At 35.6% G+C, this 21,998-nt stretch overlaps 1 protein-coding gene across 5 annotated transcripts in view; it reads right to left on the reverse strand.

The window, feature by feature from the left end:
- Positions 1 to 16,140: 16,140 nt before the first annotated feature.
- Positions 16,141 to 21,998, reverse strand: part of LOC125665940 (cytoplasmic dynein 1 light intermediate chain 2-like) — a 19,775-nt gene continuing 13,917 nt past the window's right edge. For 4 of the 5 annotated variants that reach the window (XM_048898988.2, XM_048898971.2, XM_048898980.2 and 1 more), the window contains one exon: positions 16,141 to 18,718. In XM_048898988.2, the coding sequence (XP_048754945.1) occupies positions 18,609 to 18,718 (110 nt within the window). In that variant the 3' untranslated portion in view covers positions 16,141 to 18,608. Of the gene's footprint in view, positions 18,719 to 20,950; positions 21,070 to 21,998 lie in introns of all 5 variants that reach the window. The other variant, XR_007366425.2, reaches the window with a different exon arrangement.

The following is a 21,998-nucleotide window of genomic DNA, read 5'->3' on the forward strand; positions in this document are numbered from 1 at the left end:
AAAATTCATATAGAATAATTGAGAGCTTGTATCACTCTTTCAATGGTGAAATCATACTTCATAAGAGGTGTGTTAACGAGCCATTAAATAAAATTTTAGTGCAATGAGCTACCATAAATGCTGTCATAACTGCAAGAAAATCGGCAATGAAGGTTAAAAATCCAATTCTGCAATGATATCAGACTGGGTTCTTCAATTTAATTTTCCACGTAGTTTTATTTTGAATATAACAAAAAAGAATTATTCTGATCTAATAATGTGAGCTATGTATCCAAATTTTTAGATGTTAATCTTTAAAAAACAATCGATAATGTCAATTTACGGTATAAAAATAGGAAGATTTTGGCACGACGAGGCTTATTTGCCACATTCCTATCACGAAGACCACTCTTCAGAGTAGCATGGACAGAAATGCCATCATTTTGAGAAACTGGATTCACGTACATGGAGGTTAGATGCGGGAGTTTTAACTGGATTCACGTGCATGGAGGTTAGATGCGGGAGTTTTAACTGGATTCATGTACATGGAGGTTAGATGCGGGGGTTTTAACTGGATTCATGTACATGGAGGTTAGATGCGGGAGTTTTAACTGGATTCACGTACATGGAGGTTAGCTGCGGGAGTTTTAACTGGATTCATGTACATAGAGGTTAGATGTGGGAGTTTTAACTGGATTCACGTACATGGAGGTTAGATGCGGGAGTTTTAACTGGATCCATGTACATGGAGGTTAGATGCGGGAGTTTTAACTGGATTCTTTTACATGGAGGTTAGATGCGGGAGTTTTAACTGGATTCACGTACATGAGGTTAGATGCGGGAGTTTTAACTGGATTCATGTACATGGAGGTTAGATGCGGGAGTTTTAACTGGATTCACGTACATGGAGGTTAGATGCGGGAGTTTTAACTGGATTCATGTACATGGAGGTTAGATGTGGGTTTTTTTACTGGATTCATGTACATGGAGGTTAGATGCGGGATTTTTAACTGGATTCATGTACATGGAGGTTAGATGCGGCAGTTTTAACTGGATTCACGTACATGGAGGTTAGATGTGGCAGTTTTAACTGGATTCACGTACATGGAGGTTAGATGCGGGAGTTTTAACTGGATTCACGTACATGGAGGTTAGATGCGGGAGTTTTAACTGGATTCACGTACATGGAGGTTAGATGCGGGGGTTTTAACTGGATTCACGTACATGAAGGTTAGATGCGGGAGTTTTAACTGGATTCACGTACATGGAGGTTAGATGCGGAAGTTTTAACTGGATTCACGTACATGGAGGTTAGATGCGAGAGTTTTAACTGGATTCACGTACATGAAGGTTAGATGCGGGAGTTTTAACTGGATTCACGTACATGAAGGTTAGATGCGGGAGTTTTAACTGGATTCACGTACATGGAGGTTAGATGCGGGAGTTTTAACTGGATTCACGTACATGGAGGTTAGATGCGGGGGTTTTAACTGGATTCACGTACATGGAGGTTAGATGCGGGAGTTTTAACTGGATTCACGTACATGGAGGTTAGATGCGGGAGTTTTAACTGGATTCACGTACATGGAGGTTAGATGCGGGTTTTTTTTTACTGGATTCATGTACATGGAGGTTAGATGCGGGAGTTTTAACTGGATTCATGTACATGGAGGTTAGATGCGGGTTTTTTTTTTACTGGATTCATGTACATGGTGGTTAGATGCGGGAGTTTTAACTGGATTCATGTACATGGAGGTTAGATGCGGGAGTTTTACACTTTTAAAAGAAAACTAGCCTTTTATGTTTTGAGATTTTTTAGAATTTAAAATCTGGACCTCTATTCTTGAGGAGAAATTATTGTAGTACTTTGGTATCTGTCTATCCCTCTATACTAGAATGCACTATCGTTCCGATAAGAGCATATCACTTCGCTTGATCGAACATGCAAATTTCCTTCACTGATTTGCTGTGTGGTTTTGAACAAAAGTGAGTTCGGATGACCATACTATGTCACTCTTTCAATGTGAGAGATTATGAAAACAAAAGTATAACCTGTTTCATTTAGATCTATCAGACGACACGTCACGTATCGCCCAAAACTTTGCACGCTCGATCGAGGAAAGTGACACGCTGTTTTCAGAATGATGGTATATGTACACTTTTTGCATCTCGAGCACAGAAAAGTGAAAAGTATTGTCCATTTTCTTTCACCTTTCCGGTTCAGTATTGTTTTTAATATGATGCTTTTTGGAAATATTATTCTTGATCTCACAGAAGATAGTTTATTAGATATACGTGAATCTTTATTCCAAACATAAAAATAAAACATTGGAGAAGCTAAATCGGAGTGTTTAAAAACAAGAAAGTTGTATATAATGTTCTAGTGCTATGGGAGATAACTCTTGCTATAGGATTCATGTGTCCCCTGGATTTCTAGACTATTTACTTCTACTCTACTTGTTAAGACTCTTTTATTTTCATTTTCTTGGTTGTTGTCCTTGGAAAACACGTATCATAAGATTTGAAGACAGACGAAGCTATAACGAAAGATATAATCTGACATTTTCTCAGTTTTGGTAGACATAAATTTAACTGCAGAATTTTTTCCAGTCAATTATTTTTCAGAATGCTGCAATTAACGTCAGAACGTATTCATTAAAAAAAAGAAGAAAATGAAGTGATGAATACGTTTTTACGAGTCACAAGGCCAGAAGCATTTGTATTTACAGCTAAATTAACATCAAAGCATTTTCATACAGTGTGGAATCAAAACTTTTCACTGCATGGCGCCAGGTGCCAAGGAAAAGCTAGATTTATCGATTGTAAGTTTTTCATGAGAACATAGGGGGAGGGGGGAGAAGGGGGGGGGGGGGGTATCAAAAGTAACAAACTTCAGAAATTTACAATTTGTCAAACTGATATGCTAATATCCTCATGTAATATAGCTTTCAGTTCGCTAATCGAATTACAACCCAGGAGGTCAGAGCAATACTACAAAAGTAAAGGCGTTTGAAAGTTTGATCGGGAAAGTTTCGAAGTCTTCTAAAAAACGAGAAGGTAAAAGATACATATGACGTTACCCTCGAGCACCAATATCCGAACTGACTAAAACGCATAGAAGTAGTAGAACTTGATTGTTAATCGTCGTAAAATAAATATGTTTTTAATTAAAGACGAAGAGTGGAGTTATAATCAAGTAGAATAAAGTTTCTTTAAACCCTGGTCCACAAGGCGAGTGCGCGGCAACGTCAAGGGGACTTCAGAGTTTTACATAAAACTATATATTTTCTTATAAAAAAAAAAAAAAAACCACTAGGACCACACGGTTATAATTTGTCAGAATGTTATAAAACGACATTAATACAACATGATGGTGTTTTTCCCACTATGAAAAAAAAAACAAACCAAATAGCACTTTGCGTTGAAATTTGAGATCAGCTCATTACATTCTGTAAACTGCAGTTTAGGGTCTTCATCAGCTAAAAATGCCTCATTTTTCTTATGCTTCGATATCTTAAATCATGGGTGGTGGAGGTGGTGGGGGTGGTGGTGGTGGGGGTGGTAGTGGGGTTATACATGAGTTCAATACAGAACTTATGTACATTCTTCTTATTTACTGCTACTATCAGAAATAGTGGTGGAGGGTTCGTCATATGAAAATAACAGATAATGATTCTGCATACCTGCAGTCAATGAAAAATGATCTGAACGAAAGGAGGAAAATACGTTATACATGTTATAGAGATTTTTCTAATGGACCTCATCATATTTCGGTTATCCTATCTGTATTTCTTTTTGTATACGATATGCGTTGTACAATTATGTATAATTGTAAGTTTAAATGGAAAAACTGAAAATATACTGTCAAATTGAATAAAAATTATCTCAAATTTTCGTCGTTTATGCATTTTCCCTATATTTTATAAACATGTTGACAAATGGTATTTTATTTTATTTTTTACTAAAATAACCAATGTTCAATTTTCACATTGACTTATGGAGTCGTAATATTTATCTATTTATTTTTTGCTGATCTTATATTAATCATACTAATTTTTACTACGGATAACTCCGTTTACCGGATCAAGATATAGGGCTAACGGCGGGTATGACCGGTCAACAGGGGGTGCTTACTCCTCCTAGGCACCTGATCCCACCTCTGGTGTGTCCAGGGGTCCATGTTTGCTCAACTATCTATTTTGTATTGCTTATGGGATTTATGAGATTGATCACTGTTCGTTATCTTCACCTTTCACAGATTAGAAAACGATATTTATGGTGTCCTGATCAGACGAAACTGCGAGAGCGACGGAGCCAAGTTATATGGAGCGCCAAATCAACATAAATGCATGTGACTGAAGATATCATTAATTCAATATGAGATGCGCCCATTAAATCAATCATTGCTCTCATCAGCTGAATGTGATACGCACATCAATTGAATTATTGCGCGCAATAATTGATTTGATGCCGCGCATCAATTGAATTGCTGTGGGTAATAATAGATTTGATGCGCACATCAATTGAATTGAATTATTGCGGTCAATAATTCAATTGATGCTTTCATCGATTAAATTTATGCGCGCATCAATGTGGAATTATAGCTCGCAAAATTTAATTTAGCGCTCGGTATATATGATTTGATGACAATTTTGTTAATTAAATGAATTAATGCGCGCATTAAGGTTGATTGATCATCGTGTGATGTCATGGGTTTTTGCAAAAATTTTTTTTATCAATACTTACCGCATGATACAAATATATCTTTCAGAGAAACTTTATTCATAGGATAATTTTTTTTAAAAATCTGGTCATAATGAAAAAAAAATGTCAAAGGCAATAACTCCTACGCTGGTATTTTCTCTCTATATATATTATACAATGATTTCCCCAATAAATTTATATATAAGCAGTTTTTCTAAACTTGCAATTCCTTTTTATTTGCACCATGCTTACATTTCATCCTTCATTTACACATTTGGTCAGTGTCTGGTCACTGCTAGTGGAGATTGAAGTATTTCAGTTCTATACTATAGTTTCTATCACCATCAACACAAACTAAAAATCCGCATCTTGTGAAGACGATGTCGCCAGGTGACATTATCAAGAAAACAACATTCTACAATGGAATTGATAGCACCATTCATAGCAAAACTAATCTCTTCTAAATAACTAAAACTAAATCTCTTCTAAGTAAACTAAAACTAAATCTCTTCTAAATAAACTAAAACTAAATCTCTTCTCAGTAAACTAAAACTAAATCTCTTCTAAATAAACTAAAACCAAATCTCTTCTAAATAAACTAAAACTAAATCTCTTCATAATAAACTAAAACTAAATCTCTTCTAAGTAAACTAAAACTAAATCCATTCTAAATAAACTAAAACTCTTCTAAATAAACTAAAACTAAATCTCTTCTAAATAAACTAAAACTAAATCTCTTCTAAATAAACTAAAACTAAATCTCTTCTAAATAAACTAAATCTCTTCTAAATAAACTAAAACTAAATCCATTCTAAATAAACTAAAACTAAATCTCTTCTAAATAAACTAAAACTAAATCCATTCTAAATAAACTAAAACTAAATCTCTGCTAAATAAACTAAATCTCTTCTAAATAAACTAAAACTAAATCCATTCTAAATAAACTAAATCTCTTCTAAATAAACTAAAACTAAATCTCTTCTAAATAAACTAAATCTCTTCTAAATAAACTAAATCTCTTCTAAATAAACTAAAACTAAATCCATTCTAAATAAACTAAAACTAAATCCATTCTAAATAAACTAAAACTAAATATCTTCTAAATAAACTAAATCTCTTCTAAATAAACTAGAACTAAATCCATTCTAAATAAACTAAATCTCTTCTAAATAAACTAAAACTAAATCTCTTCTAAATAAACTAAAACTAAATCTCTTCTAAATAAACTAAATCTCTTCTAAATAAACTAAAACTAAATCCATTCTAAATAAACTAAAACTAAATCTCTTCTAAATAAACTAAAACTAAATCCATTCTAAATAAACTAAAACTAAATCTCTTCTAAATAAACTAAATCTCTTCTAAATAAACTAAAACTAAATCCATTCTAAATAAACTAAATCTCTTCTAAATAAACTAAAACTAAATCCATTCTAAATAAACTAAATCTCTTCTAAATAAACTAAAACTAAATCTCTTCTAAATAAACTAAAACTAAAACTCTTCTAAATAAACTAAAACCAAATCTCTTCTAAATAAACTAAAACTAAAACTCTTCTAAATAAACTAAAACTCTTCAATTTCTATTATTTTCACATGCAAACTATAATTATTTTCACATGTGAAATAAGATTAATTGGCGGATTGGTCCCCACCCCACTCTTTGGGTGGTAGTAATGAATGGTAAAAATGTAATAATGAATGAACTGATCAATTGAAGAATGAACGGAGCCCTCTCCCTCCAATTTAGGAGTGCGAAGTTTGGACAAAAGAGACATTTTAGGTTCCTTTTCTGCTTGTCAACAATTGTAGAAGACAATTTCTCCTCCGACTGTCCCTAAACACTTTGAAAAACGATGCTGCGTGTTTTCGTACTATTCTAAATCTTTCCAAAATAATCACTCAGCGATACGAATTACATTGTTTTTGCAATTGGCAGTCGCCATATATGAATTAAGTGGCGGCCGCCAGATAAAATAACTGGCGGCCGCCAGTTAATTTATACGGCGGCCGCCAGATAATAAGTGGCGGCCGCCAGTTAAATAAATATTAATTCTTTACCCTGGCACCTATCGGCTTTCGTAGACCACCGATCTCTTGTAGATGAAGTGCATGATATCAACACCACACACTGCAAATTCAATAATATGCAAGTGCACAGTTCCCAACCGTTTGTAAAAATATTAACATTTAGCCAGGTTTTGTCGGTAATAAATCTATGCTGTGTCATTGCATTTTATATCTCACTAAAAGCACAGACTTTTCATCTAAAACCAATAAAAATTTCACAAAGGATTTTATGACGATTTTTTTTTTAAAAAGTCAGCTAAGTAGAATAACTGCTCTAATGATTCCATAGTTTTTATATTCTACAAACACACCAGACACTTAAATTTGTAATTGAGCTTCTTTTCTTAGAATGTAAGAAATGTCTAGGTAGTGTGCATTATAGGGGTACATGTAAAGTGCGAAACGAAACGAAATCTACCGAAACGAAACGAAAAAAAATGTACAATCAAACTCTTTTAATTATAATTATTAAAAAATGGTATCTTAGGCCCCTGTGAAAGTTACCACATATAAATAAAATTCACCTCCCCTTTGATGTAGGGTTTGGGCTTGACTTATACAAATTTTTAAAAATTGGAATGGGGGGTTGGGGGTGAGTAAGCACAACGTACATATCCGGTTAAATACCATGTGCAATTAGTTTCAGATCCAAAAATTTCAGAACGGAGAGTTACAGTCTCACAGGTCAGACGTCTGGGGAAACACACTTAACGAGGGGTGGGGTCGCCGACGTTGGATCCGCGTTTGGGCTAATCTCAGCGAGATTCGTCGAGGCTGGATATTTGGACTGAGTCCAAATATCCAGCCTCGACGAATCTCGGAGATTACGTTTGGGCATAAATACATGTTTCAGTGTTTTTTGCTCTAGAGACAAATCTATGTATACATGTGGATATTGTGTATTTGTATGTAGTATATCAAACGGTGGATTCTGAGTATGTCCTCCCGTTCTCTTTGTAATTTATGCTTCCCATGTTCATAAGCCTTTTGATTTTACAAAATGCTGACCTCCTCCTGATATTATTGCATAAAACAATTTCCGTTTTCCGTCCAATTTTCAATTCCGTCTTAGCAACACCCCAAATGTATAGCGTTATCTTAAATTTAGACTCACTACATATCAATAATAATTTTTAATAATACACGCATATATATATTACCGAATTGCACTCATATAATATGGTATGCTAATTAATTTTTTTCATTATTGAAAGTACTAGCACCTCAGCAGTTAGAGATAGAATAAGAGGTTAAGAGCTCTTCCTGCTTTCAACTTTCTCGGACACCAGCTTCTTCAAACAATGTATCTATACCCAAAGGCGGATCCAACGCCGGTGACCCCACCCCTCGTTTAGTGTGTTTCCCCCAAGACCTCAACCCTCCGTTTTGAAATTCATTGATCCGAAACTAATTTCACATGGTATTTAATCAACTTCGGATATGTACTTTGTGCTTACACCCCCCCCCCCTTTTTTCCCCAACATTTAAAACTTTATATCAGTCAAGCCCAAAGCCTATATCAGGGGAGGCGAATTTTATTTATATGTGGTAACTTTCACAGGGGCCTAAGATATCATTTTTAATTATTATAATTTAAAAAGTTCGGTTATACATGTACAATCTGTTTCGTTAGATTTCGTTTCACACTTTACAGGTACCCTGCATTATAGAGTATAAAAACAATATAAAATTATATTAGATCAATATCTGCCGATTATACAAATCACTACGCGTTTCCATTGTTTTTATATGCCCATAATAGACATTTATTCCTAAGGTACAAATAGCCATCTATTCCTGAAGTACAAATAGCCATGTATTCCTGAAGTACTGTAATACGTTTCGGGTATTCTCATACCCCAGATATATAGATAATTTTACTTGACGTTCCCTACGCCTATTATTGATTCTTAAATAACTTAACTTTCTCTAGAATCAGTTGGAAATAAATTAGCCAGTTTATACAAAGCAATGATTAACAATGATTCCGAAAAATATATGGGTTCCAAGATTCTGCTTCTGTGCTCCGATTGTCTATTAGGTCTTAAACTATGTTTCCGAGCCTCTAATGCTCCCAGACCTCTTACACTGTACTTGTGTTTCAAACACTTTATTCTTTGTGTCTGAATTACTTTAGGTTTGGAACCCAATGTACCCCAAATGGTATATCTGCAGTATATTGAGAGCCGCAAATGGAGCACACTAAATTCCTTACCTTTTCGCCTTCCTTCTTCTTCGGCTATCGACAGACAACTGTGAGCAGCCGCCGCAATCGCTCTTTATATAGCAATTGACAGCGTCTGTCTGGATCACATAAACGTTTAATGACGTAAGCACAAAAGCGTCTGATTGATACTGAAGTTGCATACTTGTATCTCAATCACGGTAATTTCTACTACATTACCCACGCCTCCGAAACATATGCGTCCCGCATATCAATAAAATAACACTTTTTTTCCCTTTTTTTTCTTTCAAGAGACAAAATACATATCATAACATTATGGGTTCAAAACAATTGCTTCAAGCAATGAACTCTAAATATTATATGAAGTTGCAGTACGTTAGAAGAATATGTGTTATCTGACACTTTTATCAACAATCTTTCATTCTTCATATATGAATTCTTCCTCTTCCGTGATTTCCTCAATCCTCTTATTGTCCTGGACATAATTCGAAATCACCCTCTGAACTTTTCTTTTTTCAAGACTCTGTGTTCACCGCCAACTGAACAACTGGTCTGGACACCTCTTGTACATTTTGACCCAAATACAAATGGGGTTGGTTTCTCAGGTAAGGAAATAGGTGTCTTTCTCTTAGGAGCATGAACAGGTGCTGGGGCAGTAATTTTTCTGATTACTCTTCCTTTCTCTGGAGATGACGTTTGAACAATATTAATTTCTGCACTTTTCTTCACCACTTGGGGACTTTGCTCTATCTCACCAGTATCTTCTGTTTTCTTAGTTGTCTGTTTTCCAGTAACAACATCATCGTCTTCTTCATTACAATCACTTGAAGAACTACTCTCGCTGTCACTGAGACTTAAAATGTTTCACGAATGACGTCACCGGGATCTTGCTCCAACCAGGACTCTTGTTCCTCTTCTTTCTCGTCATTTTTTTTTTTTTTTTTACTTTCCTCCCCTTTTCTTTGATCATGAAACTTTCTTTTATGGCGAATCAAGTAGACACTCTTCTTGAATAGTTTTCCACAGGCATTACATGGAAACCTTCCGCCATTACAGACAAGCAAATGCTCTCTCCAACGACTACCATTTACTTCGCTTTCACACAAGGGGCATTTGTTTTCCTTTGATTTCGTGATTTTTGTATTCGCCATATTGACTGAAAAGAAAAGAAAATCATATTTAATTATACTCCAAGCACAGCAGCAACATTAAAAATTGTTCTAATCTAACGGCGATTTAAGTTTCAAAATCAGCTAACCATTTGGGTTTCCTACGAATGCGTTTTTGTTCGTTATCATTTACTAATCCTTCTACAGAATCTACATTTGACAACTCTACTTCAATGTTTTCCAACTCTCCATCGTTCATCGATGTTTCGTTCTCTGGTTCTGAACTCTCAAAACTCAGAGTCTGATCCTTTTTCTTACGCATTCTATCGCAATGAATAACTTGCTTTTCACCCTTTCTACCACATGCCACAGCATAGAGGACGTCGGACCATTGTTCAAGAACCTCAAATGGTCCGCGCCAAAATGACGTAAGTTTAGAAGAACAACCAATCTTTTTCTGGGGAAAATAGACAAAAACCTTGTCACCCGGACTGAACTTCTCCCATGACATTCGCATATCATGGTAAGTCTTTTGACGGTTCATTACGGTTTCAATATTCTGACGCACAAAATTATGTGCTTTTTCTAGTCTCTCGCGTAAGACCCAAACCCAATGATTAGGACTTTCTTGTTTGAAGAGTTCTGGCATTTCATATGATAGACAAGGTCCAACGGTAACGTCGTTTCACGACCTAACATTAGCATATTTGGTGTTAACCCTGTAGATTTATGGACTGCTGATCTGTACGCCATCATGACGTATGGGAGTTGTAAATCCCAGTCCCTTTGGTTGTCTTCTACGTAGACACTTAGCATTGATGTTAGTGTTCTATTGAATCGCTCTACCATCCCATCTGACTGGGGATGGTAGGGAGTAGTGCGTGTTTTTTCAATGTGCAAGAGCCTGCACATCTCACCAAAAAGTTCGCTCTCAAATTGTCGCCCTTGATCGGAATGTATTATTCTTGGTGTTCCAAACCTAGTTACGACCTCTTCTACAATAATTTTTGCCACCGTTTTAGATTCAATATTTGGCATGGGATATGCTTCTGTCCATTTCGTAAAGTAGTCGGAGACTACAAGAATGTATTTATTGCCATTTTCAGTCATAGGCAACTCGCCTAAGATGTCTGCTGCTATTCTATCCATGGGCATTCCTGACAGCACTATTTGCATTGGTGCAATCTTTTTAGTGTTCGGATTTTTACGTCTTGTACAAATGTCGCATCCTGTGACATAAAGCCTTACATCCTGTTGGAGACCAGGCCAGTAATATCTCTGTTGTACCCTGGCCAATGTTTTGTCAACGCCGAGATGTCCAGCCGTCCTTTCGTCATGACATAGTTTTAAAACATTTCTTCTTTCAAAGAGAGGTATAACTTGCTGAAGCCTTGTTTCATCAGTCTCCAGCACAATCCATTTCCAGCATACAATCCCATTTACCAATGTTAATCTGTGCCATTGACACCAAAGAGATCTCAGAAAATACCCCTTTCCTCTGATTTCCTCAAACGTTGGCCTGATATTGGTTTCTAGCCATGACTTAACAAGTCTTATGTCGTCGTCTTGTTCTTGTATCTCCTGAACGTTCATCATATTCTTAACCTCTTTAACTTCGTTAGGATGGTCAAATTTGTTAGCGCAGGATTCGTTGTTACATTGTTTGCATGGTATCCTGCTTAAAGAATCAGCATTTCGGTGCAGCTTACCAGCTCTATGTTGAATCTGTATTTCATAGATAGACAATGTTTCAATCCACCTTGCCATCTGTCCTTCAGCATCTTTTTTGTTTAATAACCATTTTAAGGAGCTATGGTCAGTGCGTACAACGAATGCCTTTCCATACAAATAATGCCTGAAGTGTTTGACGAAGTTGACAATTGCTAGCAACTCCTTCTGCGTGACACAGTATTTCCTTTCAGCTTTAGTAAGGCAACGACTTGCATAGCAAATTACTTTCTCATCTCCGCCATGCATTTGTGACAAAACACCCCCAATCGCCGAGTCGCTTGCGTCTGTGTCAAGAATAAAAGGTTTTGAAAAATCTGGATGGGTTAGCAAAGGTGCTTTCACCAACTTAGCACGCAAGATGTCAAAAGACTCATGGCATTCTTCAGACCAAATATATTTTTTACTCTGTTGGGTCAATGCGTGAAGTGGTTTAGCTAAAGAGGCAAAGTTCGGAACAAACTTCCTGCAATAGCTACAGAATCCCAAAAATGATCGAAGCTCAGTGACATTTCGTGGCTGAGGCCAATTACGGATTGCTTCCGTTTTCTTTGGGTTTGTAGAGATGCCTTTCTCAGAAACCACATGCCCCAAGTAGTCAACACTTTCCGCAAACAGTGTGCATTTCTTAGCCTTTAATTTCAATCCAGATGCTGCGAGCTTCTTAAACACCTTTGTTAAATTTTTGTACATGTCCTCACAGGTTTTGGCATAAACAATTATGTCATCGAGGTAAATGAGGCAAATTTCCCATTGTAAACCCGCAAGAACTGTTTCCATCAACCTTTCGAATGTAGCTGGGGCGTTACATAGCCCAAACGGCATAACATTAAAATGATATAAGCCTTTTCGAGTGACAAAGGCGGTTTTAGCTTTGTCTTTAGCATCCATCTCAATTTGCCAGTATCCTGAATGAAGATCAAGAGTAGAAAACCATTTGCATCCTGCCAGTTGGTCCAGTGTTTCGTCTATTCGTGGAATAGGATATGCATCTTTCTCCGTGATGGCATTCAGACGTCTATAATCAACGCAGAACCTGGAGGAACCATCTTTTTTCTTCACGAGGACTACTCTTGATGCCCAAGGACTGTTAGAAGGTTCAATGATTTTATTTTCCAACATTTCTTTGATATGTTTCTCAACTTCTGCATTCATGTGTTCTGGAATCCTTCTTGGGACTTCTTTTATTGGTTTGTTACTGCCTGTATGTATCCTATGTTTGGTCATAGCAGTTCGTCCTACATCCTTATCCGACCTTGTGAAGATGTGTGCATATCTACACAAAAGTTGTTTCACTTCTTCTGCCTGTTTCTTACTTAGTTTCGTTTTTGTTATTTCAAACAAGGGCTCTATGTGATCAGGCAAATTCTCAAAGGATTCGGATTCGTTAAGCTCACCTTGGAGTATCTCTTCGACTGCTGACAGTTGTCCAACCGTAGTGCCTGAATGTATGGTGATATTTCTATCAGTGGGGTTAAGCATCCGTATGGGAACATCGCTTCCCCTTTTCACCAGAGTTCTTCCAACAATTCCTCGGTCCACAGGGTTCCACCACACCGATTTCCATATCAATTTCATCGTTGTCTGGAAACAATTACCTTCCCTGTTGTAATGATTTCTGTCATTGAAGGAAGCGACAATGTTTCTGTAGTAACAATTCTGAAACATCCTATCCTACCTTCAAATTTCAGGGAATGGGTTTCGTCCCCAAGCACAAGGGTCTTGTCATGTAGGTTAATTACGCCTTTATTTTTCTGCAAGCAGTCAAGTCCTAAAATTGCATCTACGTTAATGTCCGCCACTAATGCTGTCTGGTAAATGATCTTTCTCCCAAATTTAAACTTGATGAGAGCTTTTCCAAAAATATTCAAGGGGGTGCCCGTAGCTGACAATATGTTTAAATCTGTCTTTGTCAAAGATATTTGCATGTCCCGGTTTATGGTGTCAAATATTTTCTTTGAAAGAAGAGTAACAGTCGCTCCTGTATCAATGAGAGTAGAAATCTGCACCCCATCAGCAGTACCTGAAACGTACATGCCTGGTTCATTTGCTTTTCTCTGGACACCAACACAGCCTCTCTTAACTTGTCCAGGGCTCTTCGAAGCTAGTTGTTTTGCAGTACCTTCTTTCTTTTTACTCTTATACTCAGGTCTTCTAATTTTACTTGGTTCAGAGCCTTCCTTTCCAGATTTCTCAACTATATTCCCTGGATTTCGAAACCTGCAGTTTCTACTCAAGTGTCCAGGCTTGCCACAGTTGAAACATTTTCTAATATTAGGATTGTCTGAACTATTGTCATACTTTTTCGGAGAATATTCCGCTTTTTCTCTGTTTTGGAACTTTCGTGGTCTATGCTTTAGCTTTTCAACATCTTTTTGAAGATTCTCAAGCATGTCTTTCATAGACCTGACCACTTCTTCAAGAGTGTCCGATATACTTCCATCTGACTTTTGTTCGTTGCCTATTTCCCGAGCATAGGCGTCGCTGTGTTTTGTGCGTTCTGCACCAATGAACGCATTTAGCTCAACAGCATGACGTATAGCATTATTAAGATTTTCAGGTCTTGATTGTTTTATTCTTAGGTGCATATCCAAGCTTAACAAAGAGTCTATGAAATATTCCTTGGCCAATGTTTCACACACGTCCGCTGAGGCTGTTGGATATGCTAGCCGTGTCAAACGTCTTATATCCTGACCAAGCTGGGGTAAAGTTTCCGTAGCTTTTTGACGTCTTTCTTTTTAGCTGAGCTCGATATAATTCCGTCTGGTTCACAGGTGAAAAACGCTCCTCTAAAGATCTAGACAATTCTTGGAAGTTCATCTGTAAATCGTCAGGCAAATTTCCAAGCACACCTTGGGCCTGCCAGATACATTCCCTTTTCTATTTCTGACCATTTGTTTAACGAAGCACAAGCATTGAAATGGGACCTATAGTCTAACCATGACGTTGTCCCGTCATACGTTGCAGGTTTTAAATTATTGGATCTATTAGTCCTGCTTCCTCTAGACTATTAGCCTGAGCTCGGCCATCCTTATTTCTCCGCGTTGTGATATTACTCACGGTATTCAGTGGTGTTTCAGGATAAGTTCCGAGTTCTAGTTTAGATTCAAATTTCCTGTCGCCCGAAACTAAAGGACTCTCAACACCAATATTAAATTTCACTTTTGGTTTTGCACCACCAAATTCGCTTTTACGCTCTGAGCCTTTTTGTTCCGAAACACCAATGCCAGAATCTCTTGCAATTACCGGTGTCGATGTTTGTTGATGTTTGCTAAGTTTAATTCTTATGCTTTCATCAGAAAGCTCTTTTATTTTTTCCTCTAAGTAACTTATTTCTTTATCTATATCCTCCATGACTTTAATTGTACTCAACCCTAGTTTGAAGCCTATAGTTTAAAACTTTCGTATGGAACACAATATCTAACAGAAGGGAAATACACCTCAAATGGTATGTCTGCAGTAATTTGAGACCCGCATACGAAGTGTACTCCCTACCTAAGAATTAAAACTTACACAACAGATATAAGATCTATCCCACCGCTGCCACCAATTTGCAACACGTTTCGGGTATTCTCATACCCCAGATATATAGATAATTTTACTTGACGTTCCCTACGCCTATTATTGATTCTTAAATAACTTAACTTTCTCTAGAATCAGTTGGAAATAAATTAGCCAGTTTATACAAAGCAATGATTAACAATGATTCCGAAAAATATATGGGTTCTAAGATTCTGCTTCTGTGCTCCGATTGATTAGGTCTGAAACTATGTTTCCGAGCCTCCAATGCTCCCAGACCTCTTACACTGTACTTGTGTTTCAAACACTTTATTCTTTGTCTCTGAATTAAGTTAGGTTTGGAACCCAATGTACCCCAAATGGTGTATCTGCAGTACATTGAGAGCCGCAAATGGAGCACACTAAATTCCTTACCTTTTCGCCTTCCTTCTTCTTCGGCTATCGACAGACAACTGAGCAGCCGCCGCAATCGCTCTTTATATAGCAATTGACAGCGTCTGTCTGGATCACATAAATGTTTAATGACGTGAGCACAAAAGCGTCTGATTGATAATGAAGTTGCATACTTGCATCTCAATCACGGTAATTTCTACTACAGTACAAATAGCCATCTATTCCTGAAGTACAAATAGCCATCTATTCCTGGACCCAGTTGCACGAAGGTTAGTTAACTTTATTTGACAGTTAACTTGTCATGAACTTAAACATTTATATAGTGTTAACTTGAAGTTAACTGTCAGTTAAACTTAACTAAGTTTTGTGCAACTGGACCCTGAAGTACAAATAGCCATCTATTCCTGAAGTACAAATAGATATCTTTAAGTACAAAATATAATAAAGACGAAGTGAGATGTGTCAACATTTATTATTTTTATTCAAGTAAACAAAATCCATGACCCATTAACTGTAGCTAATCATTACAGAGGCTTTGGCTTCAATAAATAGGCTATAAGGTTTTATCTTCATCTCAAGTACACGTGCCGCTGACCAGAAATGGTGGTCATTAAACACCCTTGAAATGGTCACACACTGGTCAGTCTGCTGGTTTGGTGTATCTACCTACCTCACCTACATCAACATCTTTATCAAAAATATTCTTATTGATGTATAGAAGCATTTCTTATCAGAAGAAAGAAAAACCAAAGGAAAAACAAAACAAGATTTTGCTGTACATAGTTATTACAAGTGAAAGTCTCTTTCTAAAGCTAATGAGTGCAAATAGTTCACATATGTTAAGAGTATTAAACACATGATGCAAAGTATCTCTCAACACAAAATTTGAAAGCATTAAAAGTTTGATTTAGCTTAAGCTTGTACCAGTATGACTATCACTTCCTGTCATTAATCTACCGAGTAGCGGTTGATTGCTTCATGCTTTTAATATCAACCATTTTCTAACATTACATGGAATGTCAAGATACAGTTTCAAATGTTACACTGACTGAATCTAGCTGTGAATGAAAAAATACAAATCTACATTTTTTTGCTATGTTTACACAGTGTTATGAACTTACTTGACTAGCTCACATTTTCTACAAATAACTTTTGTTTGGGCAAGACAAATGAGGTACAAACTTAATTTGCAAATGATCAAAGGCAATAGAGCCACAAAACAAAATTTCCTTTATAACTGCTAAACACAAAACACTCATGCTTTGAAAATGCCAAACAAGATATGAAGGTGCATGGAAGCATGAAAGATAATGTATTTAATTCAATTCAATCATCTAAGATATCCCCCCACCCCCTGTAAAAATCTACATACATCTACAATTCTTTAAATGTCATGGGATTCATCTTATTGAATTTTCATTGATAACACAAGGAAAAATTCTCACAATAAAGATAAATATTTTCACATTAAAATAATTAAGTACAGAAATTATATCACTAACCCAGTTTTAATAAATTTGTTTACACCTTTTTTTTTTGTAGTTTCCAACTAAAAGTACAATATTAAGAAATCAAGTACATATATGTCTACCATGAAATAAACATAATTTCTTAATTTAAATGCACAAATTCAGTATACACAATAAATATCAATGACAGCATACTGTGATGCGATTATGCACACACGAAAAAAATCTAGAGCCTATTAAACTTACATCTGCACCATTATACAATGACATTTAATGTATTGAAAGTATATAAATATTGCACTATAGCTTCCCATGTAATACGAGACATCGTACTGCTCTCTAAAATAAAAAAATTGTGAGTTTTCAAACATAGCCACGTACCTTTGTAATTTATAAACAATACTGAAAGTAGTTTATTCTATGCACTATTATTTGTCAAGCATCTATTAGGGGAACAATAAAGGGACCATGTTAATAAGTATGACCACTGTACACAACTGGGAATGGAATTTTGTACCCTTCTGGTTCAGTACACATCTGTCAAGGGAGATAACCAAGACTAAGAAGACATAAAAACAAAGTTTTCCTCCACATAAACATTTCATCCTAATACACATAAATTGTCTAGTATCTGGGAAATTTTCTACATCTTTCTTCCTCTTTTGAAGTGAATGGAAACATTAATCACATTAAATTATTTTGGAAATCTGCTGTAAAAAATTTCTCCTTTGTTCATGTTGAATATACAAGTCAAGGGGTCTTCGAAATAGATATGAAAATACTTCGGTGAAAGTTGATCTGAATAATGTATTTTATGAAAGACAATTTGATTATTTCCTTTGTCTGTTTAATCTTCAAACATGTATATTTTTATCTATTTACAGTTTAAAAACTTGCACTTGACTTCTACAGCTTTTTTAAACTCATTAGCAATCTCATATATGCTGCAAGCAAAACATAATAAAAATAAATACTACAGCAATTAAAACTATCAAAATGTCACTTGTATCTCAACAGAACAACCCATTTTTTACAATATACTTACATAAACACATGGACTTTTTTCTAATGATAAATACACATGGAGAGGATTTTCAATCTGTGTGTATGGGTTATGTCCCTTGTCTACACACACAACCAGATTATGTACATCTATTAAATTCTTTTTATCCATTCTGGGACTTGGTGCAGAATAAATATTGTCATCTGAATATCACAACATGTGTTTTTAAATGTATCTGGCAGTCAGAATCATATAAAGATTCCAGAGAAATCCCATCTTATGATTATCTATGAAATCATATGGCCACCATTTCCACCAAGGTTTTTTTATACTTATTTACCATATGCATCACAGAAAATGAAGCAGAGTAGGCACCCCAACCCCTAGATCTATTTACAGACAGGAAGCAGGTGCCCTTGATATTATCAATCTGTATGATATTTGATTATTCACGACGCTGCACTGTCTGGGCCATTGGGTTTCACCTCTGGTGTCATTTTCTTGGACTTCTGTAACCTCTCCAGTTCTGCAGCTGCTTCCCTGGATACAGCGGCTTTGTCTGAAATAGTCATTGATTAAGTATTACTCCAAACTTAAAATGTGTCACGTATTTAATTTGAAAACTGGCGCATTTATTTTATGCTGCAAATCTTTATTCCCAAAGTTAAAAAAAAAAAGCCATTATATACCATTATAATACAACAAATTAGAATTTTCTGCAAATGTATCAAGAAAACTAATCAACTCAAAACATATACATGCACTGTTCCCTCACCAACATGTACCAATAATTTTGTTGTAAATTATTCTCAATACACATACCTTTGAGAAATATTTTTGGAAAGCGTGATGTTATCATTAACAGGTACTTGTTTGCCCTTCACGAAATTTGTAAGGACACTTCAAACTTCATGCAGTAAAATTGTAAGTACATGTAATGCTCACTACATTGTGTACTCCTAAAAGGCCTAGCATTTTACAAAATTCTATAGTTCCTCATATATGCCACATGCAGAGAAAATTTGCTAAATACTAACTATGTATCATGAACCTACCTGTCATTAAATGCATCTCAGAAATCACTTACAAAGTCATTTTGTGATTTTGCAGAGAAAATAATATTGAGTAGTGTATCTGCCTTTTGTGCATATTAAAGAAGAAATATATGTGAAACAACAAATTGAAGATTCCAATTTGTATCAATCAAGCCTTTCATTCTATAACTGGTTAATGCAATCTTAAATTACAGGTTAAGTTTGAAACTTTAGTCAAAACCATTGAAATACGATATTAAAATGTTACAAAATAGTGGAACTCCACAATTTTATTGATTTAATGAACACCATTAAACTGTACAAAACGCATCATCAGCCAGTAGCATTGGTTGGTAGTACAGCAGCATCAGAGAGCAAAGAAACTCTACAGAAGAGCCTAAAGCAGTCTTCATAGGAGGAAACAATTCCGTAATCAAATAAGAATCATTATCTTGGAAAATTAATGGCTTTCAGCAGCATAAGGATGTAAATTTGAAAAGACCACTGGAATACAGGAGTCCCATATACTACAATGCTCACCCGAGCTGCCTTACTTTTTCAATGCAATAAATCTCATGCACTTCACACCCTTTTGTGATTCCATATATTGTCCCCCCCCCCCCCCCAACCATGATTTGAATTTTTTTTTTTAATTCAAAACAAACTTGTTAAATCTGTTAATCAAAAGATCAAAGATATTAGCAAATCTTTTGATCTCAGCTAATTTTTCATTTTCATACACTTAATTTTTCAGTAAACCTTAAAAATGTTAATTGAACAATTTAATTTATGCTATTTATTGTACATATGTACATTTTAATTTAAAACTTGTATCATATGATGGGGGGGGGGCAGTTCTCTCAAAAGGGATTCAAATTCTAATCTGGGCAAAAAGAATCTTCAAAAGTTTCATCCACGAATTTGCTCTGTTCTAACCTTGGATTTGAATCTACGCTAAATAATGATATCAATGAAATTGTCAAATTCTAGATTTATGAAGATGTTAAAGTTAAAAGTTTTGCTATATATAAATGTTCTTAATCTAAAATTTTGGGTCCCCTCAAGACTATGACTTCAACAGATATGAGTCTTGTCCTTCAGTAAATGTAGATATTATACATACATATCATGTAAGGATATCTACTGTGGCACCAAGCCCAGTCTGTAGTGAACCAAGATATGAAGAATTTTTCATAATTATCCACATACGTATTCTTTGTGCCAAGTTTCATTGATTTGAAAATGTATCAGTTTAATTAAATACATGGACGATGGGCAAATTTTGATCACAAAAGCTCATTCAAGTCTTTAAGAAAATATACATTTTGTATTTATATATCAAAACTACCATATCAGTTTGCTTTAAGAAGAGTCTTGTTAAACAAAATTTTCAGTTTATATAAAATTTCTAAAAATGCTGCAGTATACAACTTTCATTTCATTTGTGAATTTTCCCCTTTAAATACTGTAGATGGAGTTTTTTTCTGCATTGTACAAATTTATGCTAAGTCCACTGTCAAACGAAATTCATGGAAATTGTACAAGCATACTTTCAGCTCACCCTTTTCATTGAAAAAATTATAGTACATGTAGAGTATTGACGACTGATGACACAGTGAATTCTACTGTCATATAAACAACGAGTCTAAATATTCCGTCAAACAATCACGATGCATATACATGCATCTCTAAAATGGACAGAAAATCACTTGAATTAACTTCATTCAGTAAGACTTTTATGAGGATGTACATTATACCTGCTTATGTATATATCACTTGTGTTTTCTTTGCCAGTTGGCCATTTAAATGACACATGCCTAACAGTGATCAGTTACTCCACACGTGTTGAACACTGGGTAGTCATTTTTCTCTTTAGCTATAATAAATACCCTATACAATTAAAAGCCAAATTTTAATCCATGTATCAGTTGTCAGTAAATATATAGCTGTAATTTACAAGTCGTTTTCAACACACAATGAAAGGAAATTCAATAAAAATGTTGGGGTTTTTACAATCTAAAAGCAGTGTCTGATTCCATGTCTGCGTACAAATCCGTGAAATTTCAAACCACAGACAAAACGAAATTTGTAATACCATGTTATTTTGACCCCTTGGAAGTACGTCTAGAGTAATTCTAAACAAGAGGCCCATGGGCCACATCGCTCACCTGAGTCACCTTGGTCCATATCAGAAGATTTTCCATATCTATTTCCATGTAAAACCGTAGTCCCTATTATGGCCCCAAACCTACCCCTGGAGGCCATGGTTTTTGCAAACTTGAATCTACACTATGTCAGAAAGCTTTCATGTAAATATGAACTTCTTTGGCCCAATGGTTCTTGAGAAGAAGATTTTTAAAGATTTTCCCTATATATTTGTATGTAAAACTTTGATCCCCTATTGTGGCCCCATCCTACTCCAGGGGGGCATGATTTCAACAAACCTGAATCTGCACTATATCAGAAAGCTTTCATATAAATCTCAGCTTTTCTGGCTTAGTGGTTCTGGGAAGAAGATTTTTAAAGATTTTTCCTATATATTTGTATGTAAAACTTTGACCCCCTATTGTGGTCCCATCCGACCCCCGGGGGGCCATGATCTTAGCAATTTATAATCTGCACTATATCAGGAAGCTTTCATATAAATCTCAGCTTTTCTGGCTCAGTGGTTCTTGAGAAGTTGATTTTAAAAGATTTTTCCTATAAATTTGTATGTAAAACTTTTATGCCCCCCCTTGAGGCCCCATTCAATCCCCGGGGTCCATGATTTTAACGAACTTGAATCTGCACTATATCAAAAAAAAA

Source organism: Ostrea edulis, chromosome 1 (assembly GCF_947568905.1).
Source record: "Ostrea edulis chromosome 1, xbOstEdul1.1, whole genome shotgun sequence".
Classification (NCBI taxonomy): domain Eukaryota; kingdom Metazoa; phylum Mollusca; class Bivalvia; order Ostreida; family Ostreidae; genus Ostrea; species Ostrea edulis.